Raw genomic sequence first — 26,614 nt, forward strand, 5'->3', positions numbered from 1 at the left:
TTTTCGTCCTAGGGGACAGCAGTGGAGGGGTGGTTCCTTTCGCTATTACTCATCCTTCAGTAAAGCGAGAGGAGCTGGCAGTCAAAGAGGCCAACGCAGGGGTACCAGAGGTGGACGACAGGGTACCCGTGGTGCCAAGGCCGCTCGGGCAGTTGCCTCTTTGCCCTCAGGTAACGCCGCAGCCGCTCCCACTCAGTCGTGAGGCCATGTCCCATGGTTCGCCGGTTGGGGGAAGGCTGGCGCAGCATCTTGTAGAGTGGCAAGCCTTTACTTCAGATGTGTGGGTTCTGGAGATCATAACCCACGGCTACTGTCTTCCCTTTCGGCACAGGCCTCGCGACAATCCACCGGGGAACCTCTCTTTGCAGAGTCCGGATCCGCTCCTTGCGCAGGAAATTCAAGCCCTGCTGGAGAAAGGCGCCATAGAACTGGTGCCTGTAGCGGAGAGGAACAAGGGTTGGTATTCCCCTTACTTTTTGGTTTCGAAGAAAGACGGGGGATTGAGACCCATCATGGACTTGCACGGTTTGAACAAACTCCTCAGGAAGGACAAGTTCAAGATGGTTACTCTCTCTCAAGTCCTCCAGGCCCTTCAGCTTCAGGACTGGTTGGTGTCACTCGACCTCAAGGATGCTTACTTCCATGTGCCGATCCATCCCAAGCACAAGAAGTACCTGAGGTTCGCGGTTGGCGACTCGCACTTTCAGTTACGGGTCCTGCCGTTCGGATTGACCTCCGCCCCGAGGGTTTTCACCAAGCTCATGGTGGTGGCGGCAGCGCATCTCAGGCAGGGGGGGATTCACGTCTACCCCTACCTGGACGATTGGTTGATCAGGGGGAGCTCTCCCGAGCAAGTCCTGGATCATCTATCGGTCACCTGTCGCTCCCTTCACAGGCTGGGCTTCTCCCTCAATTTAAAGAAGTCCCATTTGACGCCAACACAGCGGCTCCAGTACATCGGAGCAGTGCTCGACACTTCCCTGGGGCTGTGTTTTCCTCCCCAGGTGAGGGCTCTTCACATTCAGAAGATGGTGCACAAGTTTCAGCATGCCCAGACGCTCCCAGCGTTCGAGTTCTTGAGGTTGCTCGGCCTCATGGCATCCTGCATTCTTCTGGTGCCAGAGGCTCGCCTGCGGATGAGATCTTTGCAGTGGGCACTCAAGACGCAATGGTCGCAGTCCTCCGGCAGGATGTCGGACTCGATTCAGGTGCCGTCCTCGGTCACCCGGGACCTTCTGTGGTGGGCAGTCGAAGGCAACTTGATGAGGGGGGCTCCATTTTGGCTTCCCTGGCCGGAGGTGACGATCGTGACAGATGCATCCCTCACGGGATGGGGAGCTCATGCCAACGGGCTGACAGTCAGCGGTCGTTGGTCTCCGTCGGAGTCCAGACTCCATATCAATCTGTTGGAGCTGAGGGCCGTCAGGCTAGCCCTGAAGGCTTTTCTGCCGTCTGTGCGAGGGAAGAATGTCCTGATCCTGACAGACAACACAGTGGCCATGCACTACCTCAACAAAAAGGGGGGGGGCAGGGTCACTTCCTCTGTGCAGGGAGGCGATGCAGCTCGAGTTCTGGGCCATCCAGCAGGAAGTTTCGATCTCGGCAGTTCATCTGGCCGGAGCCGAAAACGTGACGGCGGACGCTCTGAGCAGGCAGAGCGCGATCTCTCACGAGTGGGAGTTGGCTCAGGAGATTCTCCTGGAGATCTTCGCCCTTTGGGGGACCCCTCAAGTGGATCTCTTCGCCTCCAGTGTCAACCGGAAGTGCGAAAGGTTTTGCTCGCAGGAATTTCCTCCAAAAGGAGCCTTAGGAGACACGTTCGTGGTGGAGTGGTCCTTCCCGCTGCTGTACGCGTTTCCTCCAGTCCCCGTCATCCCGCAAGTGCTGCGGAGGTTACGGAAGTTCGGTTCCTGGATGATCCTCATTGCCCCGGCGTGGGCTCGGAGGACATGGTACCCGGACCTTCTCGACTTATCCATCTGCCCTCCGCGTCGTCTTCCCTACCGAGACGATCTGCTCTCACGGGAGGGTGGTCAGGTTCTCCATCCAGAGGTCAGATCCCTCAACCTTCACGCTTGGCTTCTGAAAGGTTGAGGTATAAGGATTGGGACCTCCCTGAGGACGTGATGGAGGTGTTGCTTTCGGCCCGAAGGCCAGCAACAAAGTCTCTGTGCCGTTGGCGTAAGTTCTGCGACTGGTGCAGAGTTCAGAATGTGGATCCTTTTGCATGTGACATCCCCATGGTTCTGTCCTTTTTACTTTCTTTGGCCCACAGGGGCTTGCAAGTGGGTACCGTTAAGGGTTACCTGGCGGCGCTGTCCATCTTTAAGCGCTCGTCTGAAGAGTGTTCTTACTTTAAAATCCCTTGATTTCACAGTTCCTGAAAGGGCTCTCTAATGTGTTCCCTCCGTCACCTTTCCTGGTGCCCGGTTGGGATTTAAACCTTGTTCTTAAGTTTCTTATGGGTGCTCCGTTTGAGCCTTTACATTCTTGCCCTTTGAGGCTGTTAACTCTGAAAAATGTGTTTTTAGTTGCCGTTACTTCCGCTCGCAGAGTGAGTGAGTGAGTTACAGGCACTTTCAGTTAAGCCTCCCTTCACTGTATTTCGCAAGGACAGGGTTGTCCTTAGAGTTCGTCCTTCTTTTCTTCCGAAGGTAGTGACGGAATTTCATTTGGCCCAGAAGGTTGTTCTTCCGGCATTCTATCCTCCTCCGCATCCTGGTAAGGAAGAGGAGAGGCTCCATAGGCTTGATCCTAGGAGAGCTTTAAGCTTTTATGTTTCACGCATGTCCCGGGTCAGAGTGGATGATCAACTCTTTATTGGTTACGCTGGAAAGCGTTTGGGGCAAGCTGTGACGAAACAGACTTTGTCTCGCTGGATTATTTTGGCCATGTCGGAGTGCTACCGCTTGGCGGGTAAGGACCCATCGGCTGGCTTGCGGGCCCATTGTACCAGGGGTATGGCTGCGTCTACTGCCCTGCAGAGGGGTGTTCCTATTCGCAACATCTGTGATGCAGCCACCTGGGCTTCAGTACATACATTTGTACGTCACTATTCCCTCGATTCCATCCGAGCACAGGATCTGGCCTTTGGCAAGGCGGTCCTTTGCTCTGCTATTTGATTGGCTATTCTACATTTTGATTCTAAATTCTTTCCCTCCTCCTTGCTTTGGTACTGCTTTGGGAGTCTGTCATAGATATGGAATACGTCGGAGGGCCCAATCCCCTCGAAGAACAAGTTACTTTCTTACCTGGTAACGTTCTTTCGATGGGATGGTCCGACGACGTATTCCATATCGCTCCCGCCCTGCCTTCCCCGCTGCAGAATTTCTTTTGCGATTGCAGCTTACGTTCCGCAAGGCTTTGTGTCTGACTGGCAGTTGACTTATGTCACACGTTCTGGGGGAAAAAACTACAACTGAGGCTATGGGCGTCGTGCGTCCTACTTATCACATCGGATGACGTCGGACGTCGGAGGAGGTCCTCGACGATGGCGCATCGACGTCATCAACGCAGGACGCAGACGCCGAAAAGTTTCCGAAGCAGCACAGCTGTGGTGATTACATGTCATAGATATGGAATACGTTGTCGGACCATCCCATCGAAAGAACGTTACCAGGTAAGAAAGTAACTTGTTCAATTATTTATTTAAAACACACTTTAGGAAATACACTCGCACTCTAAATCAAAAGCAAGTTAAAACACAGTCAGGTAAAGTATAGACACCTCCCTTGATAACTATTAGACAAGTCAGAGTTAAACCACCACTATTTGTTAAAACAGATGTGAGTGCATAACCTAGATGGCACTCCAATAGTTAAGTTAAAGGGAGAGAAAAAGGCAGGGCATAAAAAGAAAACCGTTCCCAACCCTTTTAGAAGTTCAAAGCAAAGGAGTAAAGGCAATATACACTGTAGAGCCAAAGTTCTTAGGCCAGGCCCACTTTAAATGGAGCAAAGCGAAATGTGCCCAAGATCACACAGTTTAAAATGCACTAAAAGTCTTTGCAGAATGTTCAAAAGAGGTTGGGGTGATTCCAGAAGTAAAGTTAGAAGGGCTGGGGCCAACCCAGTTGGAAAGCCAAGGATTTAATGGTAACCTTTAGCAATCCGTGGAAAGGGAGGCCAGGCAGAACACAGTACCTTAAAGAGAGAGGAGGCTCCAGCGGTGGCAGTTGTTCCTGGCAGTGGTTGCAGTTCATTGTTTCGACCAGGGGAAGATAGGATCTCGTCGAGGAGGAAACTTGGAGTCGTTGCACTGCCCAGGGATGAAACCAGCCGCGGAGTTCGTCGGTTACAAGGTGCGTTCCTTTTATTCACGGTCAAAGTGGTGAAGCTTGGCTATCCGGCCGCCGGGGTGCTTGGCACGGGCGATTCGACCAAGAGACATCTTTGGAAGGCGAAAGGGGCGAACTGGTTGATCCCACCAGCTCTAAGGAAGAAGACTCGTCCAGCAGAAGATCTTCTCTTGTCGTTGGGGAAAGTGGTGAGTTTGTTGCAGCAGGGCTCCATCGGTGGTGTCGTCGTTGCAGATGGCTCAGCTTCTTCCCCCTTCGGATTCTTAGGTCCTGTGGCGACTTCTGAAGTTCCAGTCCCAAAGGCCCTGCTTTTATGCAGAAAACCCCCCATTCAACAGCCTAGCTGTCACTCAAACATGCTAAGTGGTGAGCCGGACGGCTCACCACTGGGCCAATCAGAATAGAGTGTGACTTCGGTTGCTAAGGCAACACAGTCCAGGGTGCCAATTCCCCTCCCCACACATCCTGTGGAACCCAGACAGAGTGGCACCATTTGGAGGGCTTCTGTGGAGAAGCCCTCCAGAAAGTGGAACAAAGGACTGGACCTTTGTTAGAGTTACAGAGACGGACACGAACGCCATTTTAGAAGAGAGTTCTGGCAAAAAGACCCAACCGTTGATTTAATATTAAATAAATAAACCGGCGGTATCTTTAACATTGCACCAAAAAGTGGTGCCTTTAAAATCAATGGGAAAATCCCATAGGAAATATTCCGGTGGAATATTTTGTGTGGTAGCCACTGCCACCAGCCAGAAACTCGACAAGGGGGGACTGGACAGTGCCCCCTTGAAAACAGACCCAGGGGCAATCGAATTAACCCCTTCCAGTACTTCCACAATATGATGGTTTGTACTGGTTCTGCTCACAATTTTGGACTAGTAAAGTCAATGTTGACTTTACATGCCCTGGGAGACAGTCGTCAGTCCCAGGGTATGGAGTCTATGTTTGGGGGTCACTATGACACCCCTGTTTTACTGCACTGAGGGTGCTGTGTAACACACATGAAAAACCGATGATACCCTATGGAGTAAAAGACCCCATAGCCCATAAGCACACAAAGGGCCTCATTACGACCCAGGCGGTAAGTTACCGCCTGGGCCGTGACTTTACCACCATGGCGTAAACTACGTTTACGCCATGGTGGTTGGCGGACTTACCGCCCCATTCCGACCTAGGCGGGGCGGTAAGTCCCCAATCCCCATTTACCCTTCCGCATTCCCATTTTTGCCCCATAGGGCATAATGGGAGTGGGGAAGGCGTTAATTACGCCACCGTAAATTACGGTGGCGTAATTAACTCCATGGTCCCTTAGCGCCATGGATTTTAACACCTGCTAAAAGCAGGTGTTAAAAGCACCATGGCGCTAGGGGACCTCGTAATCAGGCGGTAAGGGGCGGCGCTGTTAACGCTGCCGTTAACCCCTTACCGCCTGAGTCGTAATGAGGCCCAAAAAGTCATACATACCTCAAATCATGCCTAAGAGTGGGAGGAAAAGAGTCTCACTCTTAGCAGGAGAAAAAAACAAACCCCAAAAATCCAGCAAAGCTGCTGGGGGACTCACTAGGTTTGGGAAATTAGCCTTATAAGAGAATTTTCCCTAACAGGAAGACTCTACGAAGGTGGGAGAACCCAGCAAAGCAGTTTTGAGGGGCAGGAAGTACAGAGGAAGGGTGCCCAACAACAGAGGAAAGTCCCACAAAGAACACTACAATAGGGTGTCCTAGGATGGCCATGAAGAGCAGATGAGCAGGGTGTTGGGGTCTCAACACACTTTCAGGCGTTGGCAGTGACCAGCAGCAAAGCGGACCCCCACAATGGTAAACGGCTGAAAGCAGCAGTAAAACACCCTGGGAATCGTCTCAGTGCAGCACACAAGTGGAGCCAGCAGATGGATAGAGGAGGCCCAAAATGCATGTCCAGAAGCCAAAAACCCAACTTGGGATCAGCCAAGGATCCAGCCAATATGGCCAGACCTGAACCTAAAATTACTGCAATGGTCGAAACACCAGTCCATTCTCCAGCAAGGAAGTGCTCCTGCTCAAACTTCCCCTCCAAAAACCAGAATGTGCTTAGGTGGAGCACCATTAATTTTAAATTTCACCATTCACAGGGGCTGGCCTAAGCCCCTTTGAGTGGCGGTATTTAAGGGGCCTGAGCCAATCCACTAATCACAATAGGGTGGTTAGAGACAAAGGGTCAGGAAGCCAGACCATCTGGTTGGCCCCTGAATCTGTCTTTTAACCCAGACTACTCCCACAGGATGTGATTTGGCCAGCCCAGCAACAGAGACTGGTCTACAACCATAAATCCAATATGTTGGCTGCCTCACTGGGCTCAAAGAGGGGGAATGCAGCTATACACATTCCCTTCCCCCATTTTTCCACTTTCCCTTCCCTCGTTTTTCCACTTTCCACCCCCCACTGTATGACTATTTACGGACTAATATGTCCACATACCTACACACAAATCCCGTCTTCTGTCCACAGCGACAGAGCTCACGGCATTGTTTCAAGCCGCAACACACCCTGGGCCCTCGTAGCTTAGGCGTCGTCCGTCACCCAGACAACACAGGGCAACCAATCAGGAAGCACGCCATGCTACGAGCCCCATGGCGCTTCACGCTGTACCAACCAACGCACAGCTTCCTCTAGCGGTCGCCATAACTAGCCGGAGGCGTCCCCTTCAGCAAGACTAATGCGCGGCATTCGCAAGCAGCAGCAGGAGACCTAGACACGGATTAGGAGAAGGACACATAGGAGCCCCTCGCAACAGGTGAGAGACGACCACACAGTGAGAGCTTCCCTAACCCCACGCACGGGATCACGGGAGGGAGGCACCAGCAGTGCCAGCACCATTGCCCCCAGCCCTCTGGCCTCCGTGGTTCAGACCCACATCACGAAGCAGGCACTTGGCCTAATAAGAGCCTCGGGCACGGGATAAAGGGAGGGAGGCAGGCATAGCACCAACACTATTGCCCCCTTCACTCTGGCCCCTTTTGGGCCAGACCAACCCCACTCAGCAGGCACTCCCTGCATTAGGGTATAGGCACGACTCTGCACCTGGGGCACACTGGCCCATAAAGTGAGGCCTCTTCACCTGCCTGCAACAGTAAGTAACCTGGCTGCACTAGCAATTTAGCCCCAGTTAATGATAACACATCACAGCCGACTAGAACCCTGTCAGCTAACACTAGACTGCTCTCTCCCCTAGACAGACGCTCCGACTATCCAGAGGCAAGTGCCGCAGAGAAGTGGCCCCCTCTCTCCTTCCAGACTCTACATTTAGATATTCTCAGCCCGAGGCACACCGCTCATCACTCCTATTCACATCAGGTCTCTGACAGATGCTGACCCATGTTCTCCCTTGTTTTTTCCCGTTCCCCCCCCCTTTTTCCCTTTCTTTTCCACTGCCCCTCCCTTTCGGCATCTCCAGAGAGGTACTTTCAACTACATAAGGAAGCCCTCCACAGTCTGCACCAGAAGCCGCCGGTCCTCTGTGAGTGCCCCACCCAACCCAGACCCCCCAGGAAACTTGGGATCCCGAGACCTGCAAAGCTTCAAGTATAGCCGGTAACTAGAGCGACCCTGTTAAATCTCTAAATATAAAGCTGCACTACCGCTCCTTAAACCTGAGGAATTCTCACATTTCTTTTTGTTGTCTGGTCTTGACACAGGGTCTACCCACTGGACGCCCTGAAGAAGGTGCCTTTATACTTTCCAAATATATAGAAGCACCGAAACGTTACGCACTAGTCAGCGTACTGAAGAAGATTATGGACAGAATATACAACAATTCTTCTCTCATTTAGTGTGTTTAACAAATGATCTTTGAACACGTTGGCTAAATTTCGAGATATCCTTAAAGTCCAAAGACCTAGACCTTAAAAAGTCAACCTAAACATTTGAGTTGAGAGACCTGTCAATAAAATCCCTCTCAAATGACTAATCCTAGAGGAAACTGTCCCTCAAAACACATATGGTATCCCAGACATGCTCTATAATTGTTTAGTTTGACCGTATGTCACGAGGAATATATGTTTTTAGGAACCATTGAGGCTGAACTTAAGCTTTTTTTCTACTTTGTGTACAAAATGTTGCCACTGAGAATGTAAAGTGAAACATGGTTATATTGTGTTTGATTCTTGTTGCACACTGTATATATGTGTCATTGTGAACTTGTCGTTATTACATCACATACTTGTAATATATACATTTTTTTTTTCAATACACTTTGTTGTATATGGTCATTTGTCTCCAGTTTGGTACATACAGGGCCTGAATTAATAGAGGTGTGGTACAAACTGCAGAAGCAGACATAGACCATGACCAACGCAGAGAAACTCTGCTAGTTCCTCAGTAGTCCCCTTGTCCAATACTTAGTGAAGATTCAGACAGGGACAAGGTAGGAACAAGTTTATGCCCCCACTAATTTTAGGAGGGACTTTAACAATCTGTACAATGGGAAAGGGGACAACTTTTTCTTTGGTGGCATATGCACGTGGGAATAGCAGGCATTTTGTGGTTGCCTTGAACAAAGGACTCCCCCCAAAACAAAATGGCTGTGAGCTGGGCTTAAAAATGAATACATTTGTAATACAATTGTTGCCAAACGGCTTCCAAAATCGGTACATTCGGCTACCAGTTCAATAAATCGGCTTGCAAACTAAGTAACAGCTGCCACCAGCCTTCCCCTAAAACCAATAAATGGTGATTTAATCACTGTATGGCACACATGGGGTGCTTAAGTTGCATTCCTGGAATTGGCAGCATTATGGACAGCCCCAAACCATATACTCAAAAATAGTTTTGGACAGCCTTTCCATGCTTGCTAGGTCCCAAATGTGAGACTCATTGCGCTTAAATGTATCGAACCATCACTTGCAAAGATATTCTATGCATAACCTGTGCCTTCTAAACATATAATTCCAAGCACTGCTAGCATTGCAAATTGTTATGTATTGAGTTCCGTAATGTGCTGCCCCATGCCAGAAGGCCCAAACGGGATGTACAGAAATACTGGACTCGATAAGTAGGGTTCATTGCGTTTAATTGACATAGGAAAATGAAGAAATGGAATGAAAAAACAGAACTCTGAAGAAATCTGACCAAATCTATTATAGTGATTATGATGCTGTTTCACATCTCAGTGGCGTTGCACGTTTCTCCAAACCCTCAAGTCTCCTAGTAGTCACAAACCCAGTCACCCTGTTGTTTCAGAAAGTCTCTTTGCCGAGTAATCTCCTCTACCAATTGCTGCTATAGCACAAACATGCTTGACTTTGGTGCGACTTCGGCGCGCAATACCCAACCTGCTGTGCTCGTCCGCTGCGCCTCCATGTCTGCGTCTGACTTTGTAGACACATTGTATCGGCCTAGCCTAGCCGCACCCACTGCTCTGAAGAGAGCAAAGACAGACCACAAAGCATGTCTAGACCGAGGGGTAGGCAGAGGAGGGAATCGGGGAAGCCAAGCAACCTCCAGACCATAATAACGGTCTACACAGAACCAAACGTTCTAAAAATAAAAAAGCAAAATAACTGAACTCAAAAAAAGAAATGAAATTAATGACATCCAGTCACCCGCCCGTGCGTAAAATGAGCTAAAATGAAGAGAACAGAAATTAAATGAAGATAACAGTTTTAAAAGCCAAGTAGGCAGATTAGTCAAGTTAGACACTCAGCTTTTTGCCAGGGCAAGCTTCTCTCCTTCCACAAAATTATGGGCAATCACCCCCTTAGTTGCCATGACTGTTGCACATATTTCTCCTCTTGTTTCCTCGCCTGTGTCTTTTTCTACCTCCTGTCCGTCTGCTTTGGGCTTGTATCAGGGCTCCTCCAAGGCAAGTAACAACTGCATCAGCAAAGTAATCCAAAAAGCAGCATACACTATGCAGGAAGTAACTCAGTTTATTATAGGCCAGCCACAGCTGGGAGAGCACGGTTCAAACAGCACGGTGGACCAGAACTGTGTGATGAGAGCTGTCAACACGGCCCACTGCGGGCAAACTTTCTATACACAAATGACATAATTGGCATACACAAAGTTGAAACATTTGTTAGATCATCCTACGAAGCTGATTGGTGGGACTACGTCAGTCCCCTATATCTAGGCATACATTAAATAATGATGTTTGGCTCATGCCATCCTGGTCCCCACCTTTAGACACCACTCCTTGTGATGTCACAAACAAACCTTCCCTCACCACCCCCATACTGAGGTTTCATAGCAGTACGTGATTGTGCTGACCACTGGAACTTTATTCATCTGCCATTAGTCAGTTCGCATCGAACACACAAGACAAACTGAGTTTGCCAAAGGGGAGACATTCACACGGCATCCGACCAATGTGGTTCCCGCAGATATTGGCAAGGCCACAAAACACTGTTGCACCCTAGGGTCACTGACACCGAAATTCATATTTGCTCAAAACACAAGGCTTGTGGCTGCGAAAAGACAAATGTTAGACTTACATGCGACCTAACCTCCAAAAGGGCTACTGTGTTGTTAACATTGTGCTACACTACCACTTCTACCCACTACCCCTGCCCCTTATCCTTATCCCCAGCGTGCCCCTTTGCCCTCTGCTCCACTCGGTGCCCCCAATCCCCACAGACTCTCCGCCTGCACCTGTCGCTTCAGTTACCCAGTGCAGCTATCAATAATGCCCTCACCTCCAGGAATGCCCTCTTCCCTGCCCCGCTGCGTCCCCTCGTCAGTCACATAATTGATAGGTGCGCCCCCCTTTACAGCACTGAATTTGCACCTTTACTGCAGGCTAACCAGGCCTCGTTGTTCCTTCCTATTCTGTATGGCTGGGGGTGGGGTTGCACCCCTTCCAAAGTAACTCTCATTGCACGCTACCTCTTCTTCCGTTATCACCTCCTACTCCAATGACAGCCTCCTCCTCTTCTCCCTCTCTTGATTTTAGCATCTTCAACTCCTCCTCACTAGTCCTCTTATCGATTTCCATTGCTCTCGACCCATCTACCACAACCGCCTTCTGCAACAACCTACAAAGACTGACTTGGGTGTTTGAGTTTAATAGTGCTCTCCTTTCTCACTGGGGTATGATTTTTGGGGAGTGTCTGCAATTATGTCCTATAATTGGGGTATGGTTGGGATTGGTTGCTGCTCCAGTGTGCACCTGGCCTTGCTTTGGGCTGAGTGGGCCGAATCCAAGCCTTCACCACACCTGTCTATCATCTTGAATTTCACTCTTTGCTTCTTGTCAATATTTAATGCTGCAGAGCCAAGGTCTGCCATTCTCTTCATGTGAAATGTATGGTGGTGAGCCGGGTCGGACCGGGCCATACAATTGTCTTGGGGACCAATGAAAACGTAGCCCACAGTTGCAAATGGCCATTCATTCCTTTTGTGACACTGTTAGGATATTACCCAAAGGGGAGTTTTTTAATAGAATGTGATGCAAATTGTGCATTTTAAAGAATATTTACTCAGCAACACTGGTCAAAACTATTAGCCGTATATTGAAGTAACTCATCAAACTGGCCCACATTGGCCCAAAAAGGGGCCCACTTTTACCCCAAAAACGGGTCCACACCAGCATTTTGCATTTTTGGTGCGGCCATGGGCCTATTGCCCTATAGGCCAGTTCGAGCCTGGTGGTGAGCTTTTAAACTGGGGAACTCTCTGCCGGAAGAAAATGAATTGGTAACTTTGTATCGCGGGCAGAAAGACATGTGGTCGGAAAGCCGCACATTTACAGTATTGTATCAAGCGCATGTCTACGGAGCATCATGCTCTAGCTTTGAAGTGACCACTTTAATACCACGGGTTGGATTGTCAGGACAAACCCCACTAATATTGTGTGAATAAATTGACCCTGGTAAAGTGGAGTGTTTGTTTCTCCTCTATGTGGCTGTGATTCTGCCTAGACTAGAGAGTGCTTTTTGTTTTTTTCAGTTTGTGTGACATGGGGGTATAGAATGGGGTTCTGTCACTTCCTCCTGTCCTGTAATCTAGAGCAGCAGAGGTTGACCATGGAGTCAAACCCGTCACCCCCGTCATATTGCCCTTGGCCCATGACCCATTGTCTCCGGAATCACCCGGTCCCTCATGCCGCCATTCCATAGTGCCAGGTATGTAACCTAGTATCACCTGTTACCTAGATGCGTTGCTCTGTCAGTAAGGTGGATGTTCTAGAACTAAATTTCATGCAGATTCCTCTTGCAGCCAATGAATTCGGAAATAAAAGTAACTTTTTTTTTAGTTTGTGAAAGAAGTGTCCATCACCACGTGTTTTGTCTTTCTCATTTCACTCTGCAGCCACCATCTGATGACGAGGTCAATGGGCCATTGAACACTTGTGCATTCTACCATCTCTATATATTTTCAACTAAGCCAATAAAAGCCATCAAAACTCTGATCTTGAGAGAATGAAATTTAAAACATTGACAAAGCAGCTGCAGCTTATTCCCAACTGTTTGAAAAACAACGCATTTCAAAACAAATCTTGTTCAGATGGTACAATATGCATTAAGCAGTCTGTGACGTATTTCCATCTTCTACAGGCAGTCTCCCAGAATATTTGAAATTTTGGGTGCACTGGTAAATGAATTCTGCCATGAAAGTCAGATCTGCTAAACGGTCTAACTTTCAGACATCAATCTGTATTTTAAAAACTGATGTTACTGGGTTTGTGCCCATAGGGGCAGGCCGGATACCGGGTGTATAATTGATCTTACTACAACCATACCTTAGACACCCCATGTATACTTGCTGCTCTGAATCAGTAAATGGCATGCCAGCAACATGTTAGCAGCAATAGGGTACACATTTAGGAAATGCAGACGGGTTCAATAAAACCCATGTTTGGTTTGCAATCTTGCTACAAATGTTCTAGCACTTTAAAAATTGGAAGGTGCATCCATGATAGGAATGATTTCTTTTTGCCCCTTTCCTACTGTAGATTCATATGAGACCACCAATCGTTTTGCTTATTTATTTTAACCCTGTTCTGAATTCTGTGGGTCAGTAAAACCTTCTGCTTTACTCTCCTTGCCTGTTTTACACATTTTTATGATGAAACTGACTAGTCCCTAAGACTGTCAGTACTGAAGAACTGTCTTTCTTTATGAATTCTTGCACACATCCTGTATCCTTATAACTTTTTACTTAATGGCTTTTTGGTTACTTTGACAATGTGCCTAAGAAAAGCTGGTGGCAGCTGAGTGATGGTTTTTTAATCGTTTTCTCATGCACTTTTGGCATTACTGCAAATGGCTACAAAAGGTGGCTAGCACCCTAAAATGGTGTGCCACAAGATTTGCGCTTGTTCTTTGGCCATAGTCCTGCCCTCTCCGGTGAGGAAATGCCATATATGGCAACCCTATTCCCTGGAAAAGCTGCTGTTTTCATGTGCAAGTGGGCTTTGTGTGTTTGAGCCAGTTCAGGAGGCTGGGACTGTCTGGTCCCATTCCACATCCTCTGGCGCCCAAAAGTCTGTTGGTGGAAGGATGTGATGACCAGTGGTTATCAAGGATTAGACAACCTTGGGCTGTTTGAATGTTGCAGATCCTTACCATTGGTGGGCTTGGGCTTCCTCCCAGCCTGATTATTGGATAAAAAGAGAGCTCCTCCAGCTATTTGACACATCATCGTTGCAACCAAAACGTCTACAAGAAGAGCAGCCTGCTGATGACCCGAGCACGACTCCTGCAGCTGACCAGCATTGACTCCAGTGATTGGCCTGGTGAAGCCAAGCTCCCCTGTTTGATCTCAGAAGACCCCCATTGGTGCTTTGATTCTTGGACAAGTGGAAACAAGCAGTCTCAACCCCTGCTTGAGAATCTGTTCCTTGAGAGCCTTCAAAAGTGTTCCGGGACCACCCAGGGAACTGACTAGTTCTCGCATTGGCTTCCTCACTGGAGCCGTCATTGTTCTGAGTTGAGTCCTGGAACTTGGCAGATCTCTAGCTTATGCTGCAAGTCGCCTGTCCTCACAATTTGCAGCCATCTCACTACAATAGAAGTTGTGCTTGGGCTGCTTCTGTATTTGCCACTGTGCAATCGCCTGTCTCAGCCTGACCGTGGTGATCTCTATTGGAACAATCCTTCTTCAATCCCGTGAGGTATTCTAAAGTGTCTGTAACTCAGAAGTCAACATCTTTTATGTCATCTTCTGGAAGCTAATGCTTCCATTTTATTTGAATGTATTCTTGTTGTTTCATGTAAAGCGCTTTGGTGTAAAGCGCTATATAAACCATATAAATACAAATACAACGCCACCAACTCCGATCAAAAAGGGACCTCTGCACTCGCATCCCCTGTGCCTTCCCCACCCGAACCAAGCACAGAAGATTGTGTCCCCAACTGATTCCTTAAGACCAGCAGTATCATCTGGAAGAATCTGAGTCAGGGGGGTAAGTTAACAAACCTGTTTCTGTCCTCCCCGTCCTCTATAGTGTATCATTGGCCGTAAAGTCCTTGTCCCTAACTCCTTGGGGCCTGTACTCTGTTTGGCGAACCTGGGCTAAGGGTCCTTTCCTAGATCTCTCCTAGGGCATATGATAGGATGGGATACTTACCTGATTTTGGAAAAATACTTATCTAACTTTTTAAAACCTTAATAAGCAACACCACTAGCCCACTGCATCATTTTGACTTGGACTCACCTGAAGAGTTATATTCTGGAACTTGTGAGTTTTGGGCAGAAGGTCCCATATCAACTCAGTGGTGAACTTATTAAAAGTGAGGGAAGCTGTTCTTGTGTTGGTGCTCCCTATTTCTTTTCCCTCACGTCTGACTACTCACCTGTATGGCACTGTTAACTAATTCATACGCATTACTATTTCTAAGGTGAATGTATATACATGTGTTAGGTTTGCATTGACCCTACCACCTGTGATTTAAATATGCTTAGCTTGTACCTAAAGGACTAAAAACAACTGTTTTTGATATACATGCTGCCTAACTTGTATTATTAAGTGTTGCTCTGTGTGGACTCATTGTATCACACTTTCCCCGAGATTAAGCTTTGACTGCTCGTCCACCTACCTTGATTAGGTTTTGGCTAAACACCTAGTGTCTTCCATGTTTACAAGACATATGGGGCCTCCCAAACTCCTCCCGCCCGGGGCGGTATTTGGTAATTCATCTCAACAGCCTCCAAAGGCGTACTTAGAACCAATGATATTCTAAATGTCACATCAGCATTTTTTGAAATATAAGTTACCTTTGAAGGTAAGCAAATAGGTTTCAATATAACTGCATATCCCCAAAGCCTGGTGGCAGTTTGTTTCATTATGAACGTAAATATGTGTTTGATTTGATATAGTGGCCTTCAGGGCCGATGGTTATAATTTCGAAAAACACATTTTATGTCATTATATTGACAAACTGGTTTCTAGTAGCTCATACAACTGTCGGAGTTCACTGTCTGGACTGTTTCACCCCCAACAAATAGTTGTGTCCAGCCCAAGAAGTTCCCTTTGTTCTCTACCAAGAATTCTTGGCACCTTCCCAAGAGAAGAGGAAATAGTAGATATGGAGGGGTCAGGTGCTTTAAAGTAAATCCTATCAGCACAATAGGGAAATCACACCAAGGAGGTAATGACCGGAACCTCTTTGATGTAAGGCAGACAGGGAGAAGGGTGAAGTTTAGAGTAGCTCACAGCAGGAAAGAAGCTGCAACCAGGAGAGGGTTATCACCATCTTTGAAATTATTAGGCCACCCGCATACTTCCTGTGCCCCCTCCCAACTTTCTGTAGTCAAGGCACAGTGGGAGTTGACATCTGATGGCAAAACGCATCCTACAACAGCTGAGAATGTCTGTTACAGAAGGTTTGAAATGGATCAATCCACTGTGGCTAAATTAGTACACTAAGGGGAATCATCTTTGGATTCAAAAAGGAGAATTTCACTGGAACATTATTGTGGTAAAGTCTGCCCAAAGACTTCTGTAATTGCATTGAATATCAATCTTTCCCATTAGAGAGTCCGTCCCTCGTCTCAACCACTCCAGGGTCTCAATTGCAGTGACCTGGTGTTGGACAGCCCGCCTGCTGCTAAGACACTGGTATCCATGACTCTGCCTAATTGAAGTGGCAGCTCCTTAAAGTGTTCCCTGGCAACCTTCCTGACTGGCAAGGACGGAAGATGGACTAACCATATCCAGTGGGTCAAAGCACATGTTCCTAGAGCAATCCAGGGTTTAGGATCAGCTTTGGGGCCTTTTTCCCACCTAAAACTGCTTTTTGGGCCAGCTTTTCAACTTTTGAATCATTTCAAGCCACTACAAGACACACAGATCTGCCTTTGACATGCCATGCTTTTTCGAACTGCTTCAAACTGCTTTTGTGCCATAGACTACATCACTGCTTGCCTGTTCATCAGCCGTCTTGTGCCGAGCAGAGCTGTAGAACTGCATCGTATCGCTGGAACCCAGCAAATTGACTGGACCATCTAGACACTACCTCGATCCATTGAGAAGTGCCTTTCTCAACGCTGACTCGTTACAAAGTGCCAAGAAGCCCAGCTCAATGCTATCGATCCCCAAGTACAAGACTGAAAGATATCTGCAGTGGTACTGTCTTCATGTCTTGGCTTGGTTTTAAGGACAGTAGTCACATTTAAGGCCTTACTCATTCACCTTTAAAGACATATCCTTAAAACCTGAACATTGCTGCAAAGACGGTTGCCTGCAGTCCCTGTTCTTGAAACCTAGAGGGCCTTTTTCATCCAAAATTCTGCATGTTCTTTGTATTTCTCTACAGTGGTGGGTTATTGGTGTTTTTAATAGTGTGTTTGCATTTTAAGTTTAAAGAGTCTTTTTTTATCACCTTGATTGGACATTTCTATTATTTTGGTCCCCCAGTACTTTTGATTTTTTGGATGCTTCCTTGCTGACTCACACGTCATCTTGAAGAGTACAGTCTAGTCCCATGCTACCTTGAAGATGCAAAGGTGGTGTAGCATTCATGATGTGCTTGCTTCACCTTTATGATTAAGGTCACTGCTAGTTTAGTAATAGTGTGTGGCTGAGTAGGAGTTTAGAAATAACTACTCATTTTGTTACACCGTGTTGCTAGACAGCTAGCAAGTCTTTCCTAGACAATCTTTCTATTAACTCTCAGGGGAAGTGTGTCAATGGCATGCCACCTTGGTTGCCCTTAGTTATTTCTAATGCTAGGTGCTACAAGTATATTTTCCCAATGTTGTCATATTACTAAGTGCTGCTTATTACCCTCTTCCCTAATGACAGGTTTCCATGCAGGACAACTATAGTTACAGGTAACTAACCCTTTCATAGTAATTGTACATCATTAAAAAACTTTTGATATTCACTGAAAATAACTGCTGTGGAGATGTTAAGATGGCCTGCATAGTTAGAAAGTCCTGTCATGTGCTCTACACCAAACACATCCAGTATATACATGCAGCGAGTCGCTTTCAAGGATCTTGACACTTGTGCAAATGTTGTGTTTTTGAATAAAAGGTCATATGCACGTTAAATAAGTTGTGAATGCTTGAAATTGATTACTTTCAGGTCCGATGACATGGATGGACCAATGGAAGATATTGGGAGCCGCTCCTGTGTAACTCGCTTTGTAAAAACCCTACTGTCAATCATGGAGCATGGTGTCAAACCTCACAGCAAACACCTGACAGAGTATTTTGCATTTCTTTATGAGTTTGCCAAAATGGGAGAAGAGGAGGTAAAGATGAATGGTGTTTATCAAAATGCATATATATTTGTAAAATGGAGACTTTTTATGGATGTTTGTATGTTTTTAAATATAGTTCTGTTCATTATCGTTATTAGTTGCATATTGGATTAGTAAATGGGTATTTTTAAATATGCAACCCTAAATGATGTTTTAATGTTTAACTGATTTATCTGAATAAACATTTTCAACTACTGTTCACCTTTTTTAGAGTCAGTTCTTGCTGTCTTTGCAAGCAATATCAACAATGGTGCACTTCTACATGGGAACTAAAGGACCCGAAAATGTAAGTGTGCAGAATAATTTGCATTCCGTAATGTTTCATGAATGTTTTCATGAATGTTTTCATTGACTGTTTTTGTAAATATTCTAATGCATTCTATTAAGCCATGTGTTTATACTAATACATACATATTTATTGCCTGTATTTGTCAATATAGCAAGCTTTGCAACCATTAATTCATATTGTAAAGCCATGAACAAGGGAGTTCATACCCAGCACATATTTCTTAACGTCATTGAAAGATTTAAAATATTACCTGTTATGAAGGTTTGTTCAGACCCAGTACTGGTGTAGGGTTCTGAAAAGGCATTTTTATAGCGTGGGCCTGCAAAGGTTTACTGTGAAAAAAGTGGGGGATCAGTAGAAGCACTCCCTAATTTTCTACACTCACAAGTAAATTTCCTTAATAGTGTGTGGTATACTAGATATTATTTTAAGGTGCGGGGGAGGAAACGTGACCCTGGCACAGGATCACTGCAACATATATGTAGAAACAAAAACGAGGATCCAAAGATAGGAGCCCTCCCGTCCCCTGCACTCTGTCATAAGTCCATCAAAAGATGGTTCATCAAAGTTTGGTATGTTGGCTGTGATTATGCAAAAATATACATGCTAAATGAGTAATGAAGCTAATCAATCAATTGTTTCGTAAAAAAAACCCAAAGGAGGTTTTAATTGTAGTCACAATTAGTTCACCATTGAGATTTTAAAGTGAAAAAGCCAAACTTGCTGTCAACAAAATAAAGTGAAGTAAATAAGCAACGGTAATCCATGTATACAATTCAGTAATGGCTGACGCGTTTCGGGATACACATCCCTTCTTCTTGAGCCAAGTAGGTTAAACTGAAAAACATAAGTAAAAATAAAGACTGTTTCAATAGACACAATGCCTCTGCATAGATGTATTAAATATAACATGACAATCAAAAATCAATCTTCCATGCAATGATATATCATACTAAGTACAGTTCAGAAATGTTCTAAAATACTAATCCGGGTCACCCTGAGAATGGAGGCCTCTACTGTAGCCAGTGCGAGAAAATGCTTACTCCATGTACCAGGATAAAACAATTCCAGCTGAGGCTGCCTTTAAATAATATCACACCCCATTTAATAATTACAAACATTTTTTAGGCGGCATACCTTAAATGTAGAGTAGGTGAAGTGTGTGTCTTCACTAAAAAATGGTGAGCTTGTATGTTCCAGATCTACACACCAGCCGGTGCAAGAGAATGCTAAACTCCTGAGTGTCTAGCACCTAAAGAAGAAAGTAGGAAATGTGGCTAAGACATCCGAGTGCTGAATCCCTACATTCGTAATGAAATAGCAAACATTCACTAAATTGCACAGTATTTGCAAACTGAAAGAGAATGGGTGTACCTAAGATTGTATACACATATGGATGTGTACATCATACGTTAAATAGTGGAAGAGGGTAAGAAGCCATGTACCATGAAATGGCTTACCGCTTAAGATGAAGGAACAGGGGGAAGTGAAAGCAATAGTAACTCGACTAACGGGAATATCCTGGCGTTCCCGACAGTGTAGTTGCAGACCAATCTGTTGTTTTCTGTATGGAAATATAAATACACAAAGAAAGATAGCCAAGTGAGCTGTAAAGAAAACGCTATACAATGGGCTGTGCCTGCACTAAATGCGATGCTGTTGATGTAGGGCTATGTTTACTTCCGAGATGTAAATTCAAAGAATACATGTTCGCGTGTAGAAAAAGTGCTGCTTCTTCAATTGGACGCTTCCCGAGTCCGAGCGCTTGTCGCTCCGAGGGATGCGGTCCTCGTACGTGCTGTGGTGGGTTTGCTCGTCTCCCTGACAACCCTCTAACCAGACGGCAGACCATCTAAGCATGAGTGTGTGTTTCGGAAACATAAAAAGCGGACTATGGGGAATCCTATAGCACAAAGGGCTAACTAGATGGTGCGCGTAGGAGCGCCATCTGACAATGTATAGTTTGTATACTAATGAGCCTACAATAGCCTCCAGAAATTATCTGGTTACCACAGAAGATGTGTCTAAAAGGAGTCAAGAAGGGGAGATGGACAGAGAAATGCACAATGTAATAACCGGCCATGTATGTTAATAAGAATGTCAGGACAAAGTATTAGAGTTGTTTATAGTTGTGCCTGTGTGAGCAACGCACTGTGGCCACAGCAGAGATCCTCTCAAAGGGATAACGTCAAAAATCTGTATTCACAGATATGCATAGACTGAACCAGTAACATACACTTACACATAAGGTTATGCAATTATGAACAGTGGGCCGGTCAACATGCCCCGGACTTATTATACATTAACAATTGTTCCACTGTAAGAAGCAGTTTGTGGCATCTGTAATGTCTATTAAAGAGGATTTATAACATGTTTCACAGTTCAATCATACCCCAAAGAACAAGTATTTATCTCTGGGGTGTGAGTTGGTGGGTATAACATAGTTGAGATAGATTTTTACATCGGGGAAACCAAAGATGAAAAAAATTGTATAGAGTGATGCCTCCATATAAGTAACAATGGGAAAGGTAAGGTGGGGTCTGATCAATGCTCAGATAAAACACCTCAAGGAAAACTCCTCATTGAGACCTTGTGGATTTAATGTGTCTAGTTGGTGTATCCAAAATTTCTCCCTGCGGGAGAGGATAGATTGGTAGTCTCCCCCTCTGTATGGCTTCTTAACCACCTCCAGAATTTGGAATTTAATCTGGGCTACCGTATGATGATGATCTGTGAAATATCTTGCCAATGGGGACTTTATATTCTTACATGTGATATTCGATTTGTGTTCGGTTAGTCTTTCCTTCACCGCTCTTGTAGTCTGGCCCACATATAATTTACCACAGGGGCATTTAATTGAATAAATAACCCCTGTTGACATACAGGTAGTGTAATCTCGAAGTTTGTATTTCTTGCCCGTAAGGGGATGTGTTACACTTTCACCCTTGATTACGTTGTTGCAATGGAAACATCCCAAGCACGGGAATGTGCCCTTCTTTCTTGTTTGTAAAAACATCTGTTTCTCTTTAGTGGGATTCTCGGCTCTCACCAGTTTGTCTCTCAGATGATTTTGGCCTCTTTTAAAGGCCATTATTGGATACTTGGGAAATAGTTTTTCAAGTACTGGATCATTATGAAGAATGCCCCAATGTTTTTTGATTGCTCTCCCCACTTGGAAACTCTGACGGGAGTACTTCGAGATATAAAGTAATAGTGTTTCTTTGTTTTTATTTTGGGCATGAGAAGTTGTTCCTTACTCGCACTAGATGATCTCTCCTTTGCTCCTTCTAGGACAGATTGTGGGTAGCCCCTCTTTTCAAACTTGTCCAACAATTTGGTATATTCAACGTCAAATCCTGCTGGATCAGAAACAATCCTTTTCAATCTTAGAATTTGGCTGTAGGGTAAACTGCCCAGCATAGACTTAGGATGGAAACTGGAGAAATGTAATAGATTGTTAACGTCTGTTGGTTTGTGATAGAAATTAGTCGCAATTTGATTGTTTTTGATCTCCAGACAAACGTCTAAAAACCTATCCCCTTAAAACCAGACAAACACCAACCCATGTAAGTCAGGGTCATTGAGGACAACTGCTGTTAATGTTTTGCTGTAGGTACAGTCATTGAATGGCCAGGGATCACGGGTGCGGAATGTTCTTCAGATGGCAACCGCTTGGTCTGGTGATTCATTGCTTCTGGTCTCAGTCAGTGATTTAATAGTTCTGAAAACTGTGATAGGCTCCAGATGAAGAACTTCTGCTTTCACTCCCAAGATTTTGGAGGACCCCCCACGAAGCCACTGGTTTATTGAGAAGTTGAAGTGACCCTGCACACGAGGTCTGCAGGCACGACGACTCAGGACTCCTCTCCTTGATAGAGAGCATCACCAGAGCAGCAGTGTCCAAAGCCCACATGTTACAGCACGTGGCTGTGAGAGAGCTTAGTATTTGCTTAGAATGCCATTATGTCAGATTGTGCCAAGTGGAGACTAGGGGTGTCACTGTATTAGTTTTATGACGGTACAATAACCTTCTTGCCAAATGACGGTATATCATGGTTATCGCGGTATAGCAGGTGGAGTTAAATAATCTTAACAAATATTTTCTAAAAGGTCATAAATTGACAGATTTAGCATCACAAACAAAACCAGGCACCCAGGGCCAGAATTGGGCTTTTCAACATACTTTCCACTGAAATGCCTTGCTTCCACCAAACACAAACACACGTGTGGAGAGGAGGAGGGGGGGGGAGCCCTGCTGCAACTGGCAAAGCAAACTGAATAGCTTTTCTTAAGTGGTCATTTAGGCTTTATGCTCCCACACTGGCTACTGGTGAAGATGAACATGTTGCCATCTTGATAACCTGCATGCCACCGATCAATGGAGGCTGATGGTAGTATACGCTTGTGCGCATATACACACACAGACACACACACACACACAGACGCACTCTCTTTACGTTACAGCCTTTAGTTTACTTGCGGGCCAAAAGGTGTTCAGTAATCACGGACATGTTACCCTTTGGTATGGCAGCAGGGAATACCCACAGAGATGAGTGAATTTCACAGTATGACTTATTATGTGTAAATTCAATGATAGAACCAGGGAAATCCCCCATTGCCATATGTTTAGAGAACATTATCCATTATAAATATATAAACCCCAAAGCCGCCAACCCAAAGTAAACCCTTTTCTTTCTTGGCACTGTATCTATTCTTCCTATTGCTAACATATTGATTTTGTGTCAGGCACGTGTGGTTTATGGAATGGCATTAAAAACTGCTCCAACTGAAACTACTTGGCAGACGGCACATCCAACAGTGCAAGACCAAGACTGCGCAGCACTTGCTTACTGCAGCCTTTCCAAATCAGATTGAAAAGCACACTTTACGGTATGAACGGTATAACGGTATAAACAATGTGACGGTTATTATTGTTCAATTAAGTGGTTCACGGTATCTTTAACGGTATACCGTTATACCGTTACATCCCTAGTGGAGACACACAAGATAAGTTTTGGTGGGTGTAAGCTCAAAGTGCCTTTATTTAATTCAAAGGATAGACTAAAGGTGTTGTGTGTCAGGTAACTCAGTATATGGAAACTGACAGTAATGGGGAGGAGTGGGAGGAATAGCAAAATGTAGTGTTAATCTCAATGGGGTCCAAATGTTCTTTTGGGTGTTTCCACAAGACACCTGGCCAGGAATTCCCCTTGAGAAGCAAGCCAACCAAAATCCTTCACACCAAAACTATAGCTGAACAGCCCAAATGAAAGTCTCTCACAGTTTGTTTTGGGCTTTGTGGCCTTAGACGAAAGTGCAGTGAGGCGACCTGTTCCTTTCCTCCACTTTGCGATTTATCAGGTTTATAAACCCTTTTCTTTCAGGCCGCAGCAGAGCCCCTTGGGGTGTGACACAATCTGCGGTTCTCCTCAACAGTTGGAGCTTGTGTAAGATCGCCACCCAGACCTCTGCACTCAGAAATGCTTATCCACCTCGCTGTCCTAGGATCCTCGGTTGATGGTCACTTTCTTCCCATATTTATATAACTTCATGTCCCTGATCTCCTATGTGACTACATAGTCTTGTGTCTCTTCCTAGGAACTGCCCTGGACTGGCCTGGTCTCCCGAAATCTCCCTGGACACTCTGGCGAAGTGGCACATCTCTCGTTCTCCCCCTTTTTCAGCTAGGTGATATCTCCCCCTCTAGTCAGCGGGATCACCATGTCTCTCCTCTGCCAGCATCCGCCTCACCCTCTCCTCTCAACAGATTTCATCTCTCCTAACCCTACAACAACTCCTCTGCTTTGAATCCTCCAATACATTCCTTTGACCTCCACTCTTCTCAAGACACCTCTAGCTCACCTACCTCCTCCAAATGCCAGCTCATTCTCGAACACTCTGTTCCCTCTTACTGAACCATCTGGCTTAAGTAGCCACATCTCCCCTCCTCTTGGGGTGTCCTTGGTGCCAAAGCTTTCAGGGTGATTTGGCCTGTGGATTGGGCCATGTGTCTATCATCTGGACTGCAAGGGCGTGGGCCTGAGAGCATATTGAGGCCTTTCACATTCTTGAATTGTCTTTGTTTTTTGGCTTCTGGTGACGATGCATGGGCTGCCTTTTCTCCTGGTTTCAGTCTGCATGGCCCTGCCTATGAGGAGTTCATTTCTGCTGTTCTTTATATCCAACAGGTGAAGATAAATGTTGAACAATCATTCTGGTGGGTGGGGAGGCTGAAAATCCAGTTCTTCTAATTTACATATTAAGTGCCTGTTTTCCACATGAATTTTGAAGTGTGGGTGGGGCTTAAAGACTCTTCCTCTTCTCGTGCTTCAGATGTGGAAAAGCCATACGTTTGTTCTTTAGGCTTTCTTTTAGTTTGGGGAAGTAGGAAAGTCTTGTATGTTGGTTCACTGTAGAAGGGAGAGCTAGGCTTCTCTCTGTTGCTTCAGGCACCAATAAGAGAGGGGTGCCAGTCACCAGACTATTCGGTCCGGGTTGTGAGGGGTCAGTAATGCGAGGCGAACAACTGTTTGATGATTTATTAACATATGTCATTTTATTCGTAACAAAAATGTCTTAAAAAATGCCTCACTATCCCTACTCTGCTGAGGACTACCCTGCTTAACCAAAGCTAAAGGGAAACACTCTAGCACGGGATAACTGGCTCTCACACTAAGCAACACATACACAAAGAAAATATATGACAGTACAACTTAGCATGAACAACATTCACAGTCTCTGAATAACCTTCTAATGTCCTGGGGGGATTTCCCTTCCCCAGGATTCAAGGACAGTTCTGTTTGTGTTCAACCAAAGAAAGAAATGTCTCAAATTCTTGATGATTCAAAGTCATTCTAAAAGTTTGATAACGAAAGTTCCAGTGATAGCAAATCTCTTCACCTTGGAGAAATATCCACCTTTTACATCCTCCAAACTGCACCAATGGTAATTCCAGCCACAGTGCTTTGTCACCTCCTCAAGAAGACATGCCACAGTTCAAAAGAAATTAATATCCACAACTACCAGTGATACAGTTGTTGGTTAACAGTTAGTATTTTCTTGGTTACAGTTTTAGGCTTCACAATGGTATGTTTTTCATGATGACTTCTTAGTGCTGCTACTTCAACTGTAACACCTTCACTTCTACTTCATTCACTATGAGAACAGTCACCTTTACCTCACAGTACTCCTTTTTGTTTGGACTACTACAATGTTGCATCCACCGACAACCAGATATACCACCACAGTTTCAGTACTTTGGACTACTACCACAACTGTGATTTGTATTTTTAGACAGACTTCGATAAGATATACTTCAAAGTTCTTCAACGACTTTAAGTAGACAAGGCACTCTTCCTCTGAATATCTTCAAAATGGGCAGCCTCTGTGCCTTGTCCGTCTGCCACAATAACAACCTGGGTTTACCTTTGAGACTCACTTCTCTCTGTCTTCTACAGTCTCTGGCACTACGGATTGTGTCCACTTCTAAATAGTCTTTACAAGCAGCCAGTTTCCCTTCACCAACTTTATCTGCACCTTTCTGCCAGTTATCAGCCCAATGAATTACCGAGAAGCCTTGCTGCCACTGTATTAGCTTTGGGTAATGCTTGTACACCGGTATCTTAGGCCAACAAACTGTTATGAACTTCACTTTGCAGTTAGCCTGTTCTTAACTCTTAGAAAAGATGTTCAGTGTTAAAATGGAGAGACTCTTGGCTTGGGTAATGACTGTTCTCTTCTTCAATTGTTATATACTTTAACTTCTTTAAATGAAAAGGATGCCACGTTAGAACAAAGAATAGGATTCAGTCTTTCTATAGAAATCAACATTAGGCACATGCAACCACGTCTTGATATTGTTTTCAAGGTTTAAAGATCGGTATATAATTGTATTCCCGTGTGAAAGTCAATGATAGAGTTGAGACCTTCTTTGGGAATTACAGTTAGCCACACGCAACCATTCTTTGAGGTAATTTTCACAAGTTAAGGATTGTAACACTTGCATTGTCAAGGTTAGGTATTCAGTAATGATCTTTGCAGCGTTCCCTCTCCTTTTCAGACACATGCAACCGCTCCTTCAAGCAGTATATCTTTTAATAATAGCACAATGAATTCCGTCAGTGTTCGCTTCACACGTGAGTAAAATGCTCTTCTAGTTATACGTGAGTGCTACATTTCCATTGTTCAGGGACTTTTTAACTGCAACAAACATCTTCTACTCATTGAAGGTCTTATGCAAGTTTACAGTGAGCTGGATACTGTTGCTAGTAATTCTCGCGCAATATGTTAGAATACTGTGCTTCACTCACCAACTTCTTCGGCACCTGTTCTGTGGTTCGCACTG

General features: G+C 45.4%; 1 protein-coding gene across 1 annotated transcript in view; it reads left to right on the forward strand.

The window, feature by feature from the left end:
- The window catches only part of USP34 (ubiquitin specific peptidase 34), a 3,618,222-nt gene that overhangs the window by 2,805,984 nt on the left and 785,624 nt on the right, over positions 1 to 26,614 (forward strand). Inside the window, exons 59-60 of the mRNA XM_069608012.1 lie at positions 17,804 to 17,972; positions 18,193 to 18,267. Coding sequence (XP_069464113.1) covers positions 17,804 to 17,972; positions 18,193 to 18,267 — 244 coding nt within the window. The remainder of the gene's footprint in view (positions 1 to 17,803; positions 17,973 to 18,192; positions 18,268 to 26,614) is intronic.

Source organism: Ambystoma mexicanum, chromosome 4q, assembly GCF_040938575.1.
Source record: "Ambystoma mexicanum isolate Mex_15411 chromosome 4q, UKY_AmexF1_1, whole genome shotgun sequence".
NCBI classification, from domain to species: domain Eukaryota; kingdom Metazoa; phylum Chordata; class Amphibia; order Caudata; family Ambystomatidae; genus Ambystoma; species Ambystoma mexicanum.